Here is a 19186-nt window from a genome sequence, read left to right on the forward strand (position 1 = left end):
CCGATGTATAACAATATTGATATCTAAATTGAAAGAACTATGAATGCATTATCAAAGTGAGACAGGTGAAGTCACAAATCCTACAGCAACCTTAACTTATTGTTAAAAACATTATCAGTGGTGGGATCGCATCACAATAGAGGTAGAATCAGTCTAGCTATTGGGAAAGAGCTTCTTCATAGGAAGCTAAGGCTCAGGATAGCCGAGAAAATACTTGATCTTGTTGAGGCTAATTCCCTAAAAGCAGTATTTGTTATAGAGATTTTCACCTCTCTTGGCTCTACCAGAGGAAGGAGGGCTAACTGAGGCTTCCAGATTTCACTGCTGCTGGAGTTAGGCAACTAAACCAGATGTAATTAGTTTGTTCTGTCCTGTCAGTTCCTATATTCATTAATAAACAAGGTCTTAGACTACATTAATTTATTAGCTTATCATTTGTGAACTGGTGGCCACCTATGTCGTCCAGCAAAAGCAGATAGAATGTGGAGGAATCCTCTCAAATCCGCCAATATCTATAACGGTGGTTTCCTCACTGTTGGAAATAAGAAGGTGGACTCCACCAAATGCTATTAAAGCTCCTGTTGCTTCTGAAGGACTCATTGCCAGCTAATCTGTACACAGGACAGTCAGTTTCTTTCTTGAATTTCCCAATTACTGTTTTCTAACATACAATTGTATAGCTTCACAGGCAAAGCAAGGAGAATATTTTGCCTACCATGGTAAGTCTAACAAGTAGTATTGGGCTCCTGAATATTTTTTTTTCTGGACGCAATGGAGCTCTATGGAGCAGAGCAGCATGAAGTTGGAAAGGGCAAGGAAACTACAGATAGAGTGAGTTCTTGGATGGGCCAGAAGTGGGAGGAAAACTGTAGAGGGAACATCTGGAAATTATCTGCATAAATTTCCTCTACATCTGTAGTTAACACATTTAAGTCACATGCAGTTAAAAGAAATGATATAACCTTCCTTTGTTTTCTTCGCTGGGCTTCTCAGCAGTCTTCTGTCATTCTCAAAGATCTTTTTTTCTTTGATTTTCAATCTTAGATTGAGCAGTTTTTCTGCTTCTTGCTGTTTCAGTGACAAAATCCTTTCTGTTAAAGGCGGTGATCTGGTGTGTAACTGACAAAACTGTGGTTTATATGAAACAGATTTTTCACTTCTATTCTGCTTTATCTCAGTGACTTTCATGTCTTCTGCCCTTCTGTCCTCTGGCTGGTTCTAGCCTACTATCCATGCCAGCATGATCAGTTATGGGATTTTCATGAGTATGACCAGACTGTTTAGCTGTTTCTTCAAAGTCTTCTGTGAACAGTGCCTGTCTTAAGATGATTCAGGGATCTGCTTGGGTGACAAATGGGTGGCATTCTACAAACTCTGTGAATGGAAGTTTCTGCTTTGGGGGGAAAAAAAAGCTTAGCAGCAATGTAGGAGCCTGTGTTACTTCCATCAGCTTCACTGTAGAATTCTTGATGCTTGGGTAATTCCCACTGTAGTGAAAGTATTAAAATGTGGCAAGTATCATTCTAACTCCCCAGGGGAGTAACTTGAGAATTCCCTTCTCTTACAAATCATCTACTCATTTGGTCCAGTTACTGTGCTGGCTAAAAGCATTGCTAGGAGTGGCTCAAGGTCTTCTGTCCAACCTGTGAAGTTTTGGCAATTTGTTGACTTTAAAGGGGTTTGCAAAAGTTTGCTAGAGGAGAGGGAGCCTCCTGAGTTTAGTTTCTCATCCTGGAACATACTCAGTGATATGTAACTCGCGTAACTCCCGAATCCAGCATGTTTTGGATCCACCTCAATTACTTATGTTCCCTGTGTTAAGAAAGGGAAGTTCAACTAAGAAAATGTTAACATGTTGGTGGGTTTTTAAATGACTATCAGAGGTGAAAGTAAGCCAGTATGCTCTAGTGTAGCATATGGTAAGAGACTAGTTGGTTGGGGTGGAACTCTGGAAGCTGCTGACATCTAGTGCATGAGCAGCCGGGGCTGGAGCCTGGGTGTGCTGTGGCCATGCAGTCCGGAGTGCCAAGAGCATCCTCGACCCCCTGTCCTGAGCCCTCAGCACTCCATCCCACACTTACATTTCTTATAGGTAATGGCCTATCATACTGTTTCCTATCCTGAACCCTTTCCCAGGCAGGCAGGATGAGTGTGTGCAGTGTGACAGTATCTGTAAGAAATTTACTTTCCACCCTAATGATCCTCCTTTAGGGCATGGTGGGCAAACTGTGGTCTCTGGGCTGCATCTGACCTGTCAGTCATTTCACTGCATCCCTTAAACTCCCACTGGGAAGCAGGATCTGGGGCTTGACCTGTGCCACACATACTGCAGCTCTGCATGGCTTGCAGAAGCAGCATGTCCCTGCTCCTCTTCTGAAGCACAGAGGCAGTCAGAGGGGTTTGTATGCTGCCCCTGCTACGAGCACTGCCGCGCCTCCCCCCCACCCCCCGCAGCTTCCATTGGCTGGGAATAGTACTTTCAGGTGGGGAGGCAGCACACGGAGACGCGTGGCCACGTTGCCACATAGGAGCCAGCCAGAAGGGGATGTGCTGCTGCTTGTGGAGGTAAACACAGCCCAGAGCCTGCACCCCTGAGCCCTCCTTCTATGCTCCAACCCTCTGTCCTGATCCTGATTCCCCCCTCATCACCACCATTCAGTCCCAGCCCAGAACCCCGTCCTACACTCCAAATCCCTCCTTTCCAGTCCTACCCCCAGCTGGAACCCTCAATCCTTCCCACATGCCAACCCTAATTTCATGGTCATTCATGGCCCTCCATACAAGTTCCATACCTTGATGTGGCACTTCAGCCAAATAGTTTGCCCAACCCTGCTTTAGGCTATGGAGATTTAACACCTTAAAATAGACAACTTTTTATACCTGAACGTCTGCTGAGCAACCTGGAGGGAACCACTCTGCTAGAGGAGAAGATGGTGAGGTTGAGTTTGGACTCTGAGGAGCTAGTCCTACATGGCTGCCTCCTCACCCCTTGTGGGATATTTCCATCTTTTCCGATCTGTGCTCTTCAGTGCCCAGTTTTCTCTCCATTCTGCTTCCACCTTCTCTTAAGACAAATTGAATTCCACATTGAACAAGACGTGGGGAGAAATGAGCCTGGAGTTGGTGGTTGAAATTCTAGGAAGATTATGGTTTTGTGATAACACTTTAGGAGCTGGAATCAGAAGGTACAAGTGATATTCTGCTTACTCAAGAAGGGTATCTTTTATAGGGCTCAACAGCAAGTCTCTGAAGACTAGTTGAGCCTTCATTGACTGAGCATTTTGAAAAGAGGTTGACAATTACTGGAAACCAATTTATTTAGCTCTAGTCCCTCAACAAAGCACTTTAATAAAAATTGGTCAACGCACTTCTTGCGGTGAGTGATGTACTGTAGCTACTTATTTGAGTGAAGTTACATGTTCAAGCACTTGCAGGCTTGGGCTCTTTGAGTGGACCTGTTGTTCTCTAGCCAGGAAATCTAGCTTCTCTTCTTGAAAAGTAAAATTAACACAGTTTCTTTGTTCAAACCCTTGGGAAAGGCTCATCTGTATGAGCACTGAGTCTGTACATACAAGCATCAAACACAACCGGCTTTTCTCCGCCGTAGCCTCAATCACTCTGCTCTGGCACTCCTACCTGTTCTGTGTATGTCTTGTCCCAAGTTGGCTGGTGTTTTATTATAACACTACAAATAGGGTTTCAGTTAATGTTGTCAAGCCATGTCTTTGTTCTCTGGTGTTTTGTCATGTGACGTATGTGTGGTAGCACTGGGATATGAAGTCTGAAATGCAATTTTGGATCGTGTTGTTTTTGTAGCTTATGTATACTAGGTAAATGCATTTTCTGGTTCTTTTGGAAAGGTTGGGGAGTTGAACCCTGAGGTTTGTATGGGTTCACAGGCTGCAGTTTAAAGAACCTGACTACATTTAGGCATTCTTCTGCAAAGTAACGATAACAAAATTTGCAAGTCAGTATGTCTGTTCACCCAGGTACAATGAATTATCACATGTACCCTTTCAAGGAGTAAGTGTCTGGCTTTGAGATTACTATCAAACCTGACCTACTGATTCTTATTGCACTTCACTTGGCTATTTCAGTTCCAAATCTCACTGTGAGATTCTGAGCATGTATCCATTTTCATGAACTTTATGCACTATTGCAATGGCAGAGATCTACTCAATATTTTACACTTCCTTTCCATCTTAAGGTACATCTATACTTTCTGGAGGAGACTGACCACTCTGGGTCGATCTTCCCAGGTGCTGTTTCACCTGTGCATAAAACAGCACATTTCAGGGTCAATGCTGACCCTGGAACAACTCCTGAGCTGCATGGTATTAAGGAAGGTTGACGGGAGGAGCACTCCCATAGACCTTCTGCTGTGAAGACTGGCACAGAAGTCGATGGTTGCAAAGTCGATTTTTGGTACGCAGTTGACATACCAAAAATTACATAGCAGCCGTCAACCTTTAAGGTGAGTCTAGACGCAGCCCCAGTGTAAAACTCATAATGCTCCTTCAATCTGATGCCCTCTACTAGTCTGTCATGTTGCCTGAAATTGATTTCAGCACTTAAGTCTACTTTCTTAATTCCGTGCCCCTCCCCCATTTATGCCTAGATTTGAAATTAAGAAGAAATTAAAAACAGCGAAAAAGAAAGAAAAAAAGGAGAAAAAGAAAAAGCAGGAAGAAGAGCAAGAAAAGAAAAAGCTCACGCAGATCCAGGAGTGCCAGGTGAGAAACTCAGCAGTTCTCACAACTGGAATCGCTTTATCCTGGAGAGGAATGGTGCTGCCTTTTGCTTTCCCCTTTGCCACTCCCCAAATAATGTTCCCTCTAACCTTTCTTCATCCACGTGCAGAGTAAAATTTATGTGCACTAAGGTATGTGCAGGTATGCACTGTCTGTAGAAACATGTTGCCAGATGTGGTAAGGCATGGGTGTGCTGCTGATTAGCTGGGTGGCAGTTGATTCTCTCCTGGGTGGCTGCCCAAGTGCTGAGTGTACATGGAACACTGTCTCCAAATTCCTTCTACCAACTTAGCAGGCAGGGAAGTCAGGTCACGTCTATGCTCAATGCAATTTTGACTTGTCTGATCACTTAAAAAAAGAATCAAGCTACTAAACATCTTTTTTCTGTTTAAGGATGCACAGAGCACTCTTCATAAAGAAAGTTTACATTAAAGAAAAATTATACTTACAATGTTATGCTATTATTATAAGGCTGCTTAACTGTTTCCATTCTAAAGTGGCTCTTTGTTGTTACTTGTATCTTTGTTAAACTATTACCTTTTAAGCTGAAATGTCCCATATGTGGACTCAAGCTAGAAGTGAGTTTTTAGGGGTGCCTGACCAAAAAACAGATAAGCCATTTTTGCAGACAAAGAAGGAGTACTATTTTTGCTATTTAAAAAAAAATGTTCCTAGTGTCTCTCTAGTGTGGAACAGAAACATAAAAGGCAGTAGGAACATAAGCATATCTGCAACCCAGAAACTTTCTGTAGTCTGGTGAAAATCTATTTTGAAAGTTAAGTCAAGTTGTGTGTTCTCAAATATATGTTGTACATGTGTACAGATTTTTATACAAGAGTTCTCTTTGAAAAATGACCTCTCGCTATTGTAATTTCTTTATAAATGCATGTAATAAAGAAGCTGAGATGAATTTCTCATTACACATTTTAAGTTCATGTGACAGTGTTCTAGGAGGACCAGAGGTAGGACACTGACAGTGTGTTCATGTCATGAAAGTGTATAATAAATTCACATGCACAAGGGGTAAGAGTTAGTCGTGCAAGAATATTCTAGCATATCTAGTCTGGAGTGCTTCACTTTGCAATGTGAATGCTCTTTTAATACAGCTATTTGTGTGAAGTTTAATTTACACAATTTTACTCTTCTAGCAAATGTAAAGAGCCCACTTCATATAGTCTTGTCTTTTACCTGGTTAACCTCCCCTCTGTGTACTTATGTGATAAAAGGCAGAACAACATGATACATTTTTCTGCGTCTTAGAATCATAATAATAGAACACTAGAACTGGAAGGGACCTCAACAGATCATAGAGTCCAGTTCGCTGCCCTCTCAGCAGGACCAAGTACCATCTAGACCATCCCCAATAGGTGTCTGTCTAACCTGCTCTTAAATATCTCCAGTGATGGAGATTCCACAACCTCCCTAGGTAATTTATTCCAGCGCGTAACTACCCTGAAAGTTAGGAAGTTTTTCCTAATGTCTAATCTAAACCTCCCCTGCTGCATGTTAAGCCCATTGCTCCTTGTCTTATCCTGAGAGGCCAAGGGGAGCAGTTTTTCTCCCTTCTCCTTGTAACCCTCTTTGAGGTACTTGAAAACCACTATCATGCCCCCTCTAAGTCTTCTCTTTTCTAAACTAAACAAGTCCAATCATTTCAGTCTTCCTTCATAGCTCATGTTCTCTAGACCGTTATACCTTTGTTCTCTAGACCTTTTAGATCTCTTAACTGACTCATATGTCTTCTGCCAACCGTTCCATCTTTTCTAGGGGTTACATCTAAAATGCCAAATATCTGTAGTTCTGTAACATGCAGTATAAACCAAACATCTACGTCATGATGTGTTAATAAGGTTTTATCTGTACTTGTTCAAGAATAGTAACAGAGATTGCTGTGCTACTCTGTGTACTATCGAAACAAAAAAGCAGTCCAGTAGCACTTTAAAGACTAACAAAATAATTTATTAGGTGATGAGCTTTCATGAGACAGACCCACTTTTTCAGATCATAGCCATACTGGAACAGACTCAATATTTAAGGCACAGAAAACCAAAAATAGTAATCAAGGTTGACAAATCAGAAACATTATTATCAAGGTGAGCAAATCAGAGAGCGGAGTGGGGGAAGTCAAGTGATGGTATCTCTAGAATAGATATGTGGACAAAGTTGGCAACAGGCCTTGTTGCTAGGAAAAGTTCCAGGATTGGTACTCCTGTGGTATAGCCTATGGCTGTTGGTGAGAATCCTCATAAGGTTGGGAGGTTGTCTGTAGGAGAGAACAGGCCTGTCACCTAGGGCCTTCTGGAGTGTGGCATCCTGATTAAGGATAGGTTGTAGGTCTTTAATAATGCGTTGCAGTGGTTTGAGTTGGGGGCTGTAGATAATGACCAGTGGTGTTTTGTTCTTGGCTTGTTTGGGCCGATCTTGGAGTAGTTGGTCTCTGGGTATTCATCTGGCCCTGTCAATTTGTTTTTTAATTTCTCCTGGTAGGTAATTCAGGTTTATGAATATTTGGTAGAGATCTTGTAGTTTTCGGTCTCTGAGTAGGATCGGATCAGGCCCATTGCCAGCTTTGTCCACATATCTATTCTGGAGATACCATCACTGGACCTAACCAGGTTGTTCACAGAATCACGGGCACATTCTCATGATCCTCAGCTAACATCAAAACTGCCATCATGTGCCAACAACGCCCACCTATTTTGTATATTGGACAGACTTCTAACTCTCTTAGACAAAGAATTAATGGGCATAAAACAGACATAAAAACACTCCTGATTCACAAACCTGTCAGCCAGCATTTTAATGGAGTGGGCCATTCTGTTAATGACCTGAAAGTCTGTGCTTTATTGAAAAGGAACTTTCACAGCCGTTTGGAAAGAGAGGCTGCTGAACTTTCTCTTTTATATTCAAATTTAACACGTGGTTTGAACCAGGATGGCAATTTTCTAGCTCATTATAGGGACTTTTTTTACAATTTTGCTTTATCTAATTCTTGACGCCCCTCCCCCCCCCCCGACCCTGCCCCTCTGACTTCATTAAGTCAGTCGTGACTTCGATTCATAGAACCTTCCACAGTGTACTACCAGGTATTCTAGATAGAGGTGCTCAAAGGGGAAAAAAAAATCTTGAAGTTTGAAACAGACTGACATTTTGGTTTCTTAAAATTCTGTGCAAAATATTTGTTTGAAAAATGTATCTTTTCCCATCACTTCCCTTTATCTCTTTTGTCACTTTCATAAAATGAAAGCTGTCCAGGACTATTTTCCTTGATTCTCTGAATTTTCCTTTGCCTTTTTTACTTTTTGAAACTTCTCAATCTCTCAAAGTTAGTGGCAATGTTAGAGTAAGTGTAGACTAAAAGTAACAGACTCCGAGGGTTGATCTTCTGGAGTTCCATTTCACGTGCCTGGTAGAGACATGTGAAATTGAACTACCTGGGGTCAGCACTCGACCTCTGTACTCCTCAATATCTCACCAGGAGTGGGGGGGTGGGTTTGATGGGAGAATTTCTTGTGTCAATCTCCCTCAGTGAAGATGGCCAGGTAAGTCGATTACAGATAAGTCTGTTCTAGCTACACAGTAACAATACCTAGAATTGTGTATCTACTGTTGTAGACCTGCCCTTCATTTCATTTTTGCTTTTTTGTCATTCTGTAACTTTTTTAAAATTTGAAGTTCTGAAATTTAGCAAAAAAAGAAAACAAATTCTGGGCAAAACCAGTGGCAGAAAAGAACAAAGATGTAAAAAAGAGAAGGAAAGTAGGAGAGAAACAAAAAATTAACTTTTGAAATCTCTGTCTTCAATTTGGAGAAAGAGCTTTGAAAATCCTCAGGCTTTTCTGAAAAGATTCAAAGTGTTTGTTTTTGTTGTGGGGGGGAAGAAGATTTATTAAATGCTTTGAATGAAAAATTTCCATCAGCTCAAAGTCTAGAATAGAATTCTGTATAATTTTGTTCCCCATTTCAGTCTCAGAGCTGCAATTAGGTAGTGAGGTGTTCTCTGTGCGCACTCTTTAGGTGATGTCACACAATAAAGAGCGACGGTCAAAGCGGGACGAGAAACTGGATAAGAAATCTCAGGCCATGGAGGAACTGAAAGCAGAGAGAGAGAAAAGAAAGAACAGAACAGGTGAGTGTAAAAAGTTGTCGATGGCCTGCAAAGAATCTAATATGGAGTGTCTCTCCTCATCATGTAATTGAAACATGGAGAGGTACATATCTCGCAGTTGGAGGAGACCTTAAGAGGTCAAGTCCAGTCCCCTCTGCACTCACAGCAGGATGTATCACTATCCCTCATAGATTGTGGGTTGATTTGGTTTAATCTGCCCCAGACCCTTGAAAGGCCCTCTCAAGGGTTGAGCTCACAGCTCTGGGTTTACAGAGCCAATGCTTTAACCACTGAGCTATCCCTCCCTCCCACCTAGCTATTGCAGGTGGTGATGAGGCACTTGTCTTTAAACTAGTGTCAGTACAAAAAAACTCAGGGCAAGTGGTTTGATTTGGTTTTGAAACTAATGGTGGTCTTCATCTTGCTCCCCTCGTCTTCCTTGTTTGCCCCTATTTCTTCCTTTAATGCTGCCTCCACCATTTGAAGAGCATTTTGTTCTTTGGTGGCCAACTGAACTGATTCTAAACCCAGCAATATCTGTGGAATTGTATGGAATTTAATTTGGAAAAAAAATTCAATACAGTTTCACACAAAAATTTTAGCCCAAAATCCTAAATCAAGCATCCCCACTCACTCTTCCACTAATACGCTCCAACTCTGACCTTCGCTCACTCCTAAAATTAGCATTTCCTGGTTCACTCTTTCCTTGGTCTTTTTGCTAACATTACTAACACAGGTCCCAGTAAACGGTGGTGACTTGTGGTGTTATGCTTGTAAGAAACATACAGGATCTTTTTAGCGGCAAAGGCAATGCATCACATTTATTGCAAATACAAAGTAAAAAACGTATTTATTTCCATTCGCCCCCAGTCCTGCTGATGCTGTTATACTTACTAGTCTGTGACTTGGACCAGTCTAATGGCCAGTTAGATTATGCCCAAGTGGGGGATATGGGTTATGTCCATTGTGATTCCAACGTCCCAAGGCTGCTGCTTGATGGGACAAACGTAAAGTACCATACCAAGACACCCCATCTTGTATAGCAGTGCCGCCTTGTACAATCTGTGGATTTTGCCAAATTATGTTGTAAGTAGTTACTTTGGAGATTGGTTTTGTTGTGAGTTTGCTGATGACTTTTGTGGGTGTTACCCCAGCCTGGTTTCGATAGGATGTATTTGCACATGTTGGGAGTGCTTGCTCCTAATTTGAAAGTCATTAATTTGCCCATCATTTGTCATTAAATGCAACTGGCACATTTAATAGTGGCTTGGCATGCCTGAGTCTCTGGCTATCTGGATGCTGAGGTGGCCTTTAGACTAAGATTTTTTTGTTTTTTCAGACATTCACTCTTGTTTACACAAACAAGAATTTTATAATTGTTTTTGTAAAATGGGGCTTAGTACAAAACATTGTAAAATTAAAGTAACTATTAAAATTTTTTCCATAATACAAAAAAACCTTTTGACACTCTTAAGGAAAAAGGCTGTTCTAAAGGTGAGCATAGTGAGTCACAAGGACCTTCTGGTTTGTTTATGCCTTAACAGTAATAACAGAGCGACAGCCTACTTGATGCTTCTTCACAAATGGCAGTTGGCCATTCCTTTCTGCTAGTCGCAAAGGGTGGCTGGCAGCGTGCAGTGAGGCACGTTACATTGGATAAAGATTATTATTTATTATACAGACAGTAACCAGTCACTAATTTCACGTGGTCCTTTCACATAATGGGGTGGGGGATAGCTCAGTGGTTTGAGTACTGGCCTTGTAAACCCAGGGTTATGAGTTCAAGAGGGCAGGGGACTGGATTCAATGACCGCTCAAGGTCCCTTCTTGTTCTATGAGATATATGTGTATCTCCATGAATGATCAGATGGCACCATTTTCCTCTTGCCAGTTTGAGGTATGGTTGAAATGGCAACCTAGAGGCAAAAGGCTCAATTACTAGAACCCTAACCCACCCAGACTCTGTTAATTTCTTATTTAAGTTTTGTCTGTTGCCACCTCTTTCTATACTTGTAAATGGGACACATTTTGTTCTTCCCACAGCATGCCCCAGGCTTCTTGTTGCAGACTAGAGTTGAGACCATCCTTTGAACTTCCTTGTTCCTTGGCTAGAATAGATAAAAAGCCCTAATACTGTAGGGGTCTGAGCCTTTTCTTCCAAAAATGGTTGTCATGAGCACATTGACTGACTGACTGACTGACTGACTGACAGGGGTAGTGATAAGCTCAAGTATGCATGTGTGAAGCCTGTTCCCTTATTGCTTGCTGTTCCCCACCTAGAGGGAAGTGTTTCAGATGAGCATGATTTAGGAAACATTTGCTTACTTCTGTATGTCTTTTAAACAACATACCTACAGTGTCTCTGGCTTTGTCTACGCTGGGCCAAGAAAATCGACTGCAAATACGCAATTCTAGCTACTGCAATTGCGTAGCTAAAATCGAAGCAACTTGCTCGGCTAACTTGGCTGTCTATACTGGGGAAGGTTGATGGGCAAGTTTCTCCTGTCAACTTCCCTTACCTCTTGCGTCTCGCAAGAAGTAAGGGATTGACTGCAACCTTTGAGAGGTTGATTTCATGCATCCATACTAGACACGTGAAAATGAATCCTAGAAGACTACCCTGAGTGAGTCGATCTTACTGGGTAGCGCAGACCCTGCCCGAAGTGAATGCTTTAAGTGTAACTGCATGCTATGAAGCTGGTTTTCAGTTTGTGAGCGCACAATTATCTGGTTATTCTGTGTCTCATACTTGGAGGGTTGCATGAGAGAGAAGCTGTCAGCAAAAAGGATTTTTTTTTTTCAGCTGAGTTGCTTGCAAAAAAACAACCATTAAAAACCAGTGAAGTATACTCAGATGATGAAGAGGAAGAGGAGGATGATAAGTCCAGTGAGAAGAGTGATCGCACGTCTAGATCATCCTCATCTGATGAGGAGGAAGAGTAAGTATTAACCACAGGTCATAGAAAACTGCTTTCTTCTGTGTATGTGTTTGAAAATTAACAAGACCTAACAACAACCCCCCCCCACCCCGGCCATGTTTTGATTTAGAGTAATAAGTGGGGTCAGAGTTGTTCATCAGAGGTGGCTCTGTCTCTTGGCAATGTCATTTTCAGGCTTCTATGCACAGCTAGATTTGGGATTTATTTGAATTCCCTCTTGTAGTCCAGCTTCCTACCACTGGATCAACAGCTAGGATTTATCCCGTGGCCCAAGTTATTCTTTCCTGGTGTCTGCAGTGATTGGAAGATGAGGTCATTCTTGCTTGTTGGCACCACAGTTTTCACGTAAACCTTGAGTGCTCAGCCAGTTGGGGAAGTATGTTGAAATTGCTCCAATTGTGGTGAAAAATTGAAGCTATATGCTTGCATTGTAAAGAAAAGTGGAGTATAAAGTGGCTAGTTGAGGAGCCTTGTAAAGATGTGACAAGGATCCTGTATCACTGTCGAAAGCATGCCCATATTTGTCATGGCTACAATTTACTACCATTGATTTGTGATTTGGTGACCTTGGGCCAAGAATTAAATTCATTGGAGGCTAAAGTACTCACACTCTGAAGAATGTGGTCCATGGGTGAGAAATGGAAGGGAAACTACTGCTCATGCTGATCCTGTCCTATGTAGAGAGCTTTGGTCTCCAAAGCTTTCCACTGGACACCTCTCGCACATTAAATTCATATAACTACACTTTTCCACCCTGACAAATTGAATGTTTACAAACATTTCAGTTAATTAGCATATGATGATCCACATCTTTATCTAAAGCCCTTTTAGTTGGTGCTAATAGATTTATATCACGCCCCCCGGCCTTTTTTTTGTCCAAATCAGAAAAGAAGAAATTCCCCCAAAATCCCAACCCGTCTCTTTACCCGAAGAACTGAATCGGGTACGGTTATCTCGGCATAAGCTGGAACGTTGGTGTCATATGCCTTTCTTCGCCAAGACAGTCACTGGCTGCTTTGTTCGTATTGGCATTGGGAACCACAACAGTAAACCTGTCTACCGGGTGAGTTTGTCTTCCAGGGATTCAATTCCCCTTGGGTAGCACAGCAATATGTGCAGTTAATGTTTGTCTGGGCTCTTTCTCTTGAGAGAGAATACTTGTGTACTTGAGCATCCTTCAATATGTACTGAAGGAACCTGCACATCTTAGAGTAGTGGTGAAGGCTGCAAGGCTAGAAGAAAATAATTGAGGGATAAGGTGGCCAAAGAGGGAGCTGCAGCTTATCAGTTTCTAAAACAATGCAAAACATTGGTGCCTACTAAAACAATATTGAAAACTAAGCCTAGTCTTCCAACCCTAACTAATGCTGCTATGCTTCTCTTTACACTGTATTGAAATTTGCTGTGACCCAGTATGGATCAGTATGATTCCTGCTTCCTGTATTTCACGGTCACTCCCATAAATTCTCATCACTTTGTATACAGAGAAATTGGAAAATGTGCACTACTGTACCAGACATCCTTCTGGTCTTTAGGAGACAGGGTAACTGGGGAAACAGTGCTTTGCTGCTTCAAACCTGAGAGTGAATTTGAGGACATTAGTAAAAGACTTACCATCAGCTGTGTGCTACGGTGAAGATAAGGCAGGGCTGTCAAACTGATTTTCTGTACCAATGGAAAAATATAGACCTGTTTTTTTTTTTCCTCCTCTTGTGCTAATTGTGTAAAATAAAATAATCTGACCTCTGACTACCCTTGGGCAGATAATTTAATCATTTTGTTGCTGTTCATCACAGTGACTATATAAGAGAATATGGCAGCCTCCTCTGAAGATCCAATCATAAACCTGGTACTTCAGCACAACCACATGTATTAAGCACAATCACTCTGTAGGTGTATTTTATTTCCTCCCCATATCACATACAACTATTTTACTGTAGGATTATATACATCGTATTATTGGGGAAGAATTGAGGCCCCTGAAACTCCATACCTGTTTAGGCTGGTATCATAAACTGCCAGCTAGTTCATTTCAGATAACCACTGAAGGTGAGGAACACGCTTATGGGAAGTAATTGTACAATACTTACTCATACAGCAGAGAGAAGCTTCAGTATAACTTTCTGTGCTCTAGATGATGATCTCTACTTCAGACTATCTATCAGACTAAGGTTAAGCTCTAGTGGAAAGGACTTTGAAGTATGTAACGTGTTCAGATAATGGCATAAACTTAGTCCTCACAGTCTTCTCTCGTGAACATCTTTTTTATGGTCTAGGTTGCTGAAATAACTGGTGTTGTAGAAACTGCAAAGGTTTACCAGCTTGGGGGAACCAGGACAAACAAAGGACTACAGTTACGGTAAAATGACAGTAATTTTGTCAATTAGTGCATTGCCCTCTTACGGGATATAATGTTTCCTGTGTGGTATGGAGATGAAAGCCATCAAACGGAGTGTTTCGAGCATCACAACGTGCTTGTCAAAACACTTTTTCCCCTTAATTAGGGAGGTGGTAAATGGCTGCCTCCTCCCCTTGTGGTCTGAGAGTGTCAGCCAGAGACTGCTGGAGAAGATGTCAGTATGTTCCTGCTGTGTGATGTCCATCATCTGTATTTTTTTCTCCCTCTTCACTTCATCCACAAAGGCAATGGGGAAATGTTTCTTCCTATGGCAGCGGCAGAATAGGGATTGGCACACAGCACTGCTTAAACAGGTGGTAGACATCACTTCAAATCTCTTTCTTCCAGGCACCTACATGGACTCCAGTAAAGATTGTAATTCTTCCAAATATTTGGAGAATGCGTATTCTTGCAGGTCTGCTATTACTTGGTAAACTCTGTGGAAAAAGCCTTATTAATCATTCACACCTCTGATGACTGGTAATGGCTTCTGCTGCCTAGTTTAAGGAGGGAGGGAAATTCTTGCTCTAAGGGAATGTTTCATCATGGCAACTAACTTCCTCAAGCAGTAGATTCTCTGGCAATCTGTGAGCTAGGTGAGATGTTCAGCAGAATAGAATAGACTGTTGCTGGGCTGGTACTGAGCTCTTCTGATACTGGTCAGAAACTAGATGGCGGTTTTTCTCTTTCACTTATCTCCTTTGAGCAGTGTCCCTATTGGTGCGCCACTGTAGATGTGTTTGAATCCTTGCCCGGTGGATCTGAAAACTTTGGTAGTAGTGTCTGTTTGGCCTATGCATGTGCTTCCTGTGCCTCTTATTTTGCCATAAGGTTAACCCATCAGCTCAGTTCTTTCCCAAATGCACCTGTCTAGAGACAGATCTATTAGTCTGTGCATCATATCATGGTCTTTTCCACAGCACTTAAATAGTTGCTTAATCCCTTCAGAGATGTGCAGATTTCTTTATTTTCTTTCTTTAAACCAAAAAAACCAAACTTTTTTATTTCCCCTACCTTTTACTGGGGTTTGCTGTAGCACAGGCATATGCCCAGTTTACTGGGATTTGAGTGGTGCCACAAAGTCTGTATCTTAGCGCCTATGAGGAGGAGGTGTCTAGTCTCGTTATTTCCTGATACCCAAGAAGAAGGGAGGCTGGAGACCTGTACTAGACCTCAGAGCAATGAACAAATTTGTCAAGGCTTAAAAATTCAGGGTGGTCACACTAAGAGCAATTATTTCATCTTTGGAACAGGGAGAATAAGCAACCTGAAGGTTAAAGGCTGAAGACTAATTTCCACATATCAATCCTACCTTTCTACAGACTTATCTAGGTCCCCCAGGACCATTATCACTATAGAATATTCTCCTTTGACCTTACATCAGTTCTTAGAATATCCTCCCCGCCCCTCTCCATCGTAGGGGTTTATCCATATTGCCAGGAGATTACAGTCTTACACCTGCCAGGACAATTGTCTCCTTCAGAGCCTGCTCCTTCAATGAGGCTTTGGGGTCATCCAACCTGCTGTAGACTTCGTGGAATTGGGCTTACAGATGAACCTCCAAAAATCAATGTTCACCCCTGTACAGTGCCTAGAGTTCATAGGAGCTAATTTTGACCTGTTTCGGTTGAGTGTTTCCACCACAGCCGACTGCACAAGGACAAACACAAGAGGGTTTCACTCATTGGCCACACTCATAGAGGCAATACCAATCTGCCGTGAAATATCTTCCAGATGCTGCCTCTAACTTGCAGGGCATATGTCTGCAGCCATGTCTGTGATGCACATACCAGAATTCACATCAAGTTTCTCCAGATGTCATTCAGCTTGGTCTACTGGGTAAGCAAAAGACAAATTATCATTAGATGCACCACAGTCAGACACTCTCTGGACTGGTGGAAAGATGCAGCAGATGTCTAGCCAAGGATCATCTCCTTACAAACTTCTGCATCACCGACACATCGTTCATAGGGTGAAGCACACATCTCACCATTCTTATGTCGTGGGGCAAGTGGTCATCCACAGACACCTCTCTTCACATCAACTTCCTCAAACTTGGAGTGGTCAAGAATTCCTGGACATACTTCCTGCTAATTGAAGGTGCACTCAAAGATCTTGACAGACAACACGGCATGCATGTATTACATAAATTCCCAGGGAAGTGTCAGATTCCTCTCCCTTTGTGTGGAAGCATTAAGGCTATGGGACAGGTGCATTTCGCACAATGGGACAATATCCGTGGTTCATCTTCCAGGCTCATAAAATATGGTAGTCAGCAGTCTGACACAAGGTCCCAACACAGTCACGAACGGGAGAGAAACTCTTTACCACACAACATATTCAGGTGGTGTGGAACACTGGCTGCCAACCTGTTGGCCACTTGCCTGAACAAGAAATGTCCACACTGCAGGGCAGGAATAGACAGTTCTCCTTAGGGGATGCTCTTTCTTCAATGGGACAAGGACCTTCTCTAAGCCTAGGATGCATTCTCTATTGCAATCTGCAGATATTGACTTGAGGCCCGAGTCCTTCATGATGTCAGAAAATGTACCCTGCTCTGATGCGGCGCAGGAAATATTACCACGCAGCAGAAAATCCGCTACCCATTGTATTTGCTTGCAAAAGTGGACCAGGTTTTTAAGTTTTCTGTAATTCCAGATAAATTTTCCTGGCATCTGCTACTCTCACAATGTTCTTGTGTACGGACTCTCAAGAAATCAGGACAATCTCAGAGCCCTATCAGAGTTCACCTAGCTTCCATAGCAGCCTTCCGTCAACAAATAGAGGGATACCCGGTGCTCTGACATCCAACCACAAAGCAGTTCCTCAAAGGTATAGTAAACATTTTCCCCCAACCCAGATGTCCTGCCCCAACTTGGGATCTAAGCTTAGTAGTAAAAGAGCCTGATTAGGCAGCCCTTTGAACCCCTGGCTGCTTGTTTGCTCGTTTACCTGTGTATGAAGACAGCGTTCCCGTTGGCAATTGCTGCAGTGAAAAGAAGAGGGGAAATGCTGACAGTGATGGTACCCCGATGACTACATGGAAATTCAGCTTCAAGGTCGATTCACATCCTGATCTTCTACCCGGCAACCTCACTGTGGTAATGGGGAAGGCATACAGCACATGCCAGGTATAAAAGTGACCTGGCCTCTTACCTGGACAGGATGAAGGCCTTCAGAAAATCTCCTTAGCCTTTCCTTTACTTTGCACAAAGGTTTTAAAGGTGCAGTGATATTGTCCCAGAGACTTGCCCGATGGATCTTGAACTGTGTCATACACTATCAGGTTCATAACGTAGTGTGTGCACAATCCACAAGGTTGGATTCCTTCTCTGTTGCCTTCCTCAGCAGAGTCCCTGTCTGTGAAATCAGCAAGGAGACAACCTCTGCATCTGAGCATACCTTCACAAAACACTATGCATTTGCTACATTCTGCTTCGATGCTGTCAGTTGGTTCCATAGCATTGTCATTTGTAACAGACTTAACATTGAAGCCTCAGCCTTCCATTAGAGGTATGGCATGACAGTCACCTGCTGTGGAGCACCTGTAGGGACACTGCTTGAAGAAGAAGAGGAGGAAGTTACACAATTTATGCAGTAACAATGGTTTTTTGAGCTCTTTTCTGCCTGCCCACACACCCCCAACCCTCCTGTAGATGTTCCACTCCAGGTGCGCTTGTGTCCTGCTGCTGCTGAACTAACCAGCTGAGAAACAGCTGTGAACTAAACAGCCCACTCACTCCTCAGTTTCTGCTCTGCTGCGAAGTACTTAACAAGAACAGTGGAGTAGAGGGAAGAAGGGTGGCTTCTGGAGCACCCATAGGGGGCACATCTCGAAAAACCATTGTTGTTGCACAAGCTGAGTAACTTTTTCTTAATACATGTCATTGCTCAAAACTAAGATAGAGGAAGATCCTGTTTGCTAGTGGGTTGTGCCATGTGCTGTTGAGGTATGAGGGAGAGGTGGATGTTGCACTTTTGGTTGAAATTAGTGTTACCATAAGAGGGATGATGTGTCTGAAAAGTGTCAGCTTTGTGCTCCTTAGCAACTGGTTACTAAGTAGTGAGGTAATATAAAGGTATAGGCAGTTAGGCAGTCCCTGCATGCCCCCCTCTTTGGCCTTTGTGGCACTGGGACCTTAATTGTCACAGTCCAGGGCACGTTCTTCTCAGTGGTTCAGTAAGGGCTCTTTCCACTTCAAGCTCCTTCATAATTGGCTTTCTGGGTGGAGACCAGTGTTCCCTCTGTTCTTTTTCCATCTGTGTGCAGGTTTTTTCTACCCATGCACAGAATAAATGTTATGTGCACTGGTATTAGAAATAAAACCTACCTGTGGGTCCTCTGCTAATCAGCTGGGTGGCATAGGAATCTCTCCTACAAGGCCATCTAAGTGGTCAGCTTACAGGGAACACTGATGGAGATCCACATTTTATTCCCTTGTGATCAGGTTGCATAGTTCTCTGCTTTCACTGTGTATTTCCAAGCCAAGACAGTCTGCCAGAGCAGGCCTGTTTTGTGTTCTCTTCAGAGGCACGTAACAAATATGATTGCTATAAATATGTTGCTTCATTTTGCTTCCTAAGCAAGCCTACATTATACTTAAGGGAAAACATTATAAAGAAAACAATAAAAGCCTCCACACATGCTCATAGGCTTACCAGGAACACCTCTCCCCCAAGTCCTAACATGGATCCTGGCAGGATGAGTCCTTTAACACCCTCCTTCGCCACAGGGAGTCCTTGTCGCTAACCATTCACCACATCTCCAGCTTGGAACAAGCACCCAGTCCTATGGGGCCTTAGTAGGCCAAGTCCTTTCAGCCCTCTCTGAAGGACTGCAACCTTCCATGGATCAAACGTCCTATCCATTGGCTAGGTCTGATTATGGAGGAGGTTCTTTTAACATCCCTCTTCCTGCTAAAGAACGCAGCACACACACACACACACAGTGCTGCTACAACACATACAATTTTAATACAATTTATCCCAA

General features: G+C 42.7%; 1 protein-coding gene across 1 annotated transcript in view; it reads left to right on the top strand.

Moving 5' to 3' along the window:
- The window catches only part of RTF1 (RTF1 homolog, Paf1/RNA polymerase II complex component), a 58737-nt gene that overhangs the window by 24360 nt on the left and 15191 nt on the right, over window positions 1-19186 (top strand). Inside the window, exons 5-9 of the mRNA XM_074997027.1 lie at window positions 4619-4733; window positions 8769-8880; window positions 11663-11798; window positions 12684-12861; window positions 14075-14157. Coding sequence (XP_074853128.1) covers window positions 4619-4733; window positions 8769-8880; window positions 11663-11798; window positions 12684-12861; window positions 14075-14157 — 624 coding nt within the window. The remainder of the gene's footprint in view (window positions 1-4618; window positions 4734-8768; window positions 8881-11662; window positions 11799-12683; window positions 12862-14074; window positions 14158-19186) is intronic.

The sequence above is a fragment of the Carettochelys insculpta genome, chromosome 6 (genome assembly GCF_033958435.1).
Source record: "Carettochelys insculpta isolate YL-2023 chromosome 6, ASM3395843v1, whole genome shotgun sequence".
NCBI lineage: Eukaryota > Metazoa > Chordata > Testudines > Carettochelyidae > Carettochelys > Carettochelys insculpta.